Source organism: Rosa rugosa, chromosome 5 (assembly GCF_958449725.1).
Source record: "Rosa rugosa chromosome 5, drRosRugo1.1, whole genome shotgun sequence".
NCBI lineage: Eukaryota > Viridiplantae > Streptophyta > Magnoliopsida > Rosales > Rosaceae > Rosa > Rosa rugosa.
This window is the reverse complement of record NC_084824.1, coordinates 30,824,564-30,826,651: the sequence shown is the minus strand read 5'-3', so window position 1 is coordinate 30,826,651 and position 2,088 is coordinate 30,824,564. Positions and strand designations below refer to the sequence as shown.

General features: G+C 38.5%; 2 protein-coding genes across 2 annotated transcripts; both read right to left on the bottom strand.

Moving 5' to 3' along the window:
- Nucleotides 1–700: 700 nt before the first annotated feature.
- On the bottom strand, nucleotides 701–1,282 carry LOC133711534 (uncharacterized). Its single transcript, XM_062137640.1, has one exon. It carries the CDS (start codon nucleotides 1,280–1,282, stop codon nucleotides 701–703), a length of 582 nt encoding a protein of 193 aa, XP_061993624.1.
- Nucleotides 1,283–1,313: 31 nt separating this feature from the next.
- LOC133711532 (uncharacterized) lies at nucleotides 1,314–1,769 on the bottom strand. Its single transcript, XM_062137639.1, has one exon. It carries the CDS (start codon nucleotides 1,767–1,769, stop codon nucleotides 1,314–1,316), a length of 456 nt encoding a protein of 151 aa, XP_061993623.1.
- Nucleotides 1,770–2,088: the final 319 nt, after the last annotated feature.

The window sequence follows — 2,088 nt, the reverse complement described above, 5'->3', positions numbered from 1 at the left end:
GGTCCTCCAACCTCCATGCAGTTGGTTGTCACTAGTGATGGTCTTCCTGGCCCCCCTTAGTACTAGTTTTTACTTCTATTGTGTCTTGACTTTCTTTTGTCTCAGGCCTTCTCCAATAGAAGGTTCAAAGTCCATATTTTAGACCATGGTTGAACAAAACTCATCTCCAATCATGGATTGGGTCTATTACAAAAATGTTCCATGGAGGTCTAAAGTCCATTTCTTGGTCTAAATATAGACCACCATTTAGACCACCAAAGACGGCCCACTTCAAGCTTCAAGTTGCATGATTGCATGATTGATCCAAAACTCAATTTGAGTTTTTCCAACCGTTGGGCAACGGTTCCTTTTTTTTTTTTTTTAGTTAAGTCCATAATTTGTCTTTAAGCATTTAGTAGTGGTCGTGTAATCTTTAATTTTATGAAATAAATTTGACATAGTTTATTTTAATTATTATTATTTAATTAGTGATATGATACATCAACTAAACATAACTATGAAGTATAATACAAAATGAGCCGTTACAATAATACTTTACTACTTTTATTCATTACAATAATTTTTTTTGTAAAAAAAAAAAACCAAATAACGATAAAAACGAAGACAAACTCAAACATGACAATAAATTGTCAATCATTACAACCACAAATATATAAACTTGAAACAATTCTCATCCATATCACCGGAGTCTTCTTTGTCCTCATCTTGACCAAACATGTTTGATAAGGTCTTGTTGCAAATCATTGTTTGCGTAACGTGAGCGTATCATCCTATAACGAAGCATGTATTCATCCATTGAGATTTGGCCAGTTCTTTGATCACGAGGCAAATTTGGGCCATCATAAATTCTAGCCCGAGCTCTCCTAGACTTATTTGGATCAACTTCGTCATCATCAGACTCCCCTTGATAATAGTCGTCTCGCTCGTCTTCCATAATCATGTTATGGAGTATAATACATGCAAACATAATCGAATTAAGTTTTGCCCTATCCCACCCTCTTGCAGGCTGCCTAACAATTGCAAATCGTGCTTGGAGTATTCCAAACGCCATTTCAACATCTTTGCGATATGACTCTTGTTTTTTAGAAAAATACACTTTCTCTTCAGTTTGAGGACACCTTATTGATTGGACTAGTGTAGCCCATTTCGGATAGATGCCATTAGCAAGGTAGTAGCCAGTATTGTGTCGGTGATTGTTAATCTCATAAGATATATAGTTGTGGTGAATTACCTGCTGTAAGTTCATCGAACAGTGGTGAACACCCAGGGACAGTGTTGTCATTTTGGGCCCCTGGGATTCCAAAGAAAGTATGTCAGATCCATGTATCAAAATCTGCCACAGCTTCAAGAACAATTGTGGGCTTTCCTGTTTTTCCACTAAAGCTTCCTTGCCATCCTGTTGGACAGTTCTTCAACTGCCAGTGCATACAGTCTAATGATCCTAGCATCCCAGGAAACTCTCGCTTTTCAGCTCTCTTGAGAAGTCTATCCAAATCATCTGTTTTTGGTGCACGGAGGTAGTGACTCCCGTAGATTGTGACAATAGTACAACAGAATTGACCAAGGTTCTCGATGGCTGTCGACTCAGGCATCCTAAAAGATTTGTCAAGTGAATCCGCAGAGCATGCAGTGGCAAGCATTCGGAGTGCGCATGTTAGCTTTTGGTGTGGTGAAAAACTAGCTTGGCCGGTACAATCATGTGTCTGTCTGAAGTAGGGGTTTGCTGCCTGGACATGGTCTAGCATGCGGAGGAACACATGCCGCCTCATCCGGTATCGGTGACTTGACACACATTTACACAAGTGTACGTATCATTGTCAAGATAGGGAAGTATTAAGCCCAAAATTATCGTACCACGGGGATTAGTGGCTAACCCACAATCCTTGGGTAATCGGAAATAAAGACACTTAGCAAACAAAAAAAAGAAAAAGAAAATAAATAAAAATGCTACTCTAAGGCACCAAGCCTTAGCAATGCTCGGCTTTGGTGCAACAAAACTAAGACCTAGTGATGACCATTTACAATGAGATAGAAATTGTCACCAAAAATAGTAATTTAAATTTCTAATAACTAAAGTGCAAGAATTTA